This window comes from Daktulosphaira vitifoliae, unplaced genomic scaffold, assembly GCF_025091365.1.
Source record: "Daktulosphaira vitifoliae isolate Bord-2020 unplaced genomic scaffold, ASM2509136v1 Scaffold_4906, whole genome shotgun sequence".
Taxonomy (NCBI): Eukaryota; Metazoa; Arthropoda; class Insecta; order Hemiptera; family Phylloxeridae; genus Daktulosphaira; species Daktulosphaira vitifoliae.
The window spans coordinates 1-861 of record NW_026104466.1 but is presented as its reverse complement, the minus strand read 5'-3'; the positions used below and the strand labels follow the sequence as shown (position 1 = coordinate 861).

General features: G+C 47.6%; 1 protein-coding gene across 1 annotated transcript; it reads left to right on the top strand.

The window, feature by feature from the left end:
- Positions 1 to 6: 6 nt before the first annotated feature.
- LOC126910140 (homeotic protein ultrabithorax-like) lies at positions 7 to 769 on the top strand. The gene has a single exon (XM_050692526.1). The coding sequence runs from the start codon at positions 35 to 37 to the stop codon at positions 752 to 754; it is 720 nt and encodes a 239-aa protein (XP_050548483.1). The 5' UTR covers positions 7 to 34; the 3' UTR covers positions 755 to 769.
- Positions 770 to 861: the final 92 nt, after the last annotated feature.

Genomic DNA, 861 nt, shown 5'->3' with positions numbered 1-861 from the left:
TTTTTAGTCGACAGAAGTAAAGTAGTAAAAAAATATGAATTCATATTTTGAACAAAGCGGTTTCTACGGTGGACACCACCACCATCAATCGTCCGCTGGACATCACCACGACCAGAATACGGTGGCGGCTGCTTATAGGTTTCCAATTGGCTTGGGAATGTCACCTTATGCGTCTTCGCAGCATCATCACCACCACGGTCTTTCGCAGACAAGAGCTCCACAGGATAGCCCTTACGACGCTTCCGTGGCCGCGGCCGCCTGTAAACTCTACGGGACCGGCAGCGGTGGTGGAGGTGGCGGCGGTGGCGGAGCATCGGACCAGGCGGCCGCTTCGGCTGGACTCAACTATACTAAAACTGAACCTTGTGTAAAAAGTGATTCGTCGGCAACACATCAAAATGGATATTCATCGTCGCCTAAAGACGTAGTGTGGCCGGGAAATCCCGTGTCCGCAGCTAACGGTTCGTTGTTAAGACCAAACGTATGTACCCCCGAATCCCGTGTTGGATACGGTTCTGGGAACAGCGTGAGTGGCCTGGAAGGTGGTGCAGGCACTAGTCCTAATTCAGCTCGAAACTCAGTAGGATCATTGTCGGCTTCCTGGAACAGTTGCGCCGGTATCAACAACAACGGCCACCAGCAACAGGCGCTTCAGCTCAATCAACAACAGAATAATCACACGTTCTACCCTTGGATGGCCATTGCAGGTCAGTCAATAGGTACAGACGATTTTTTTATGATTTTATTATTTTAGTTTTTTTAACGTAGTTGATAAGTCTTACTCGCTAGCAAATCATTTAGTTAGCATTTAAATTTACGAAGTAACTTAGGTATTCGATAGTTTGTCTCATATCGTTTTTT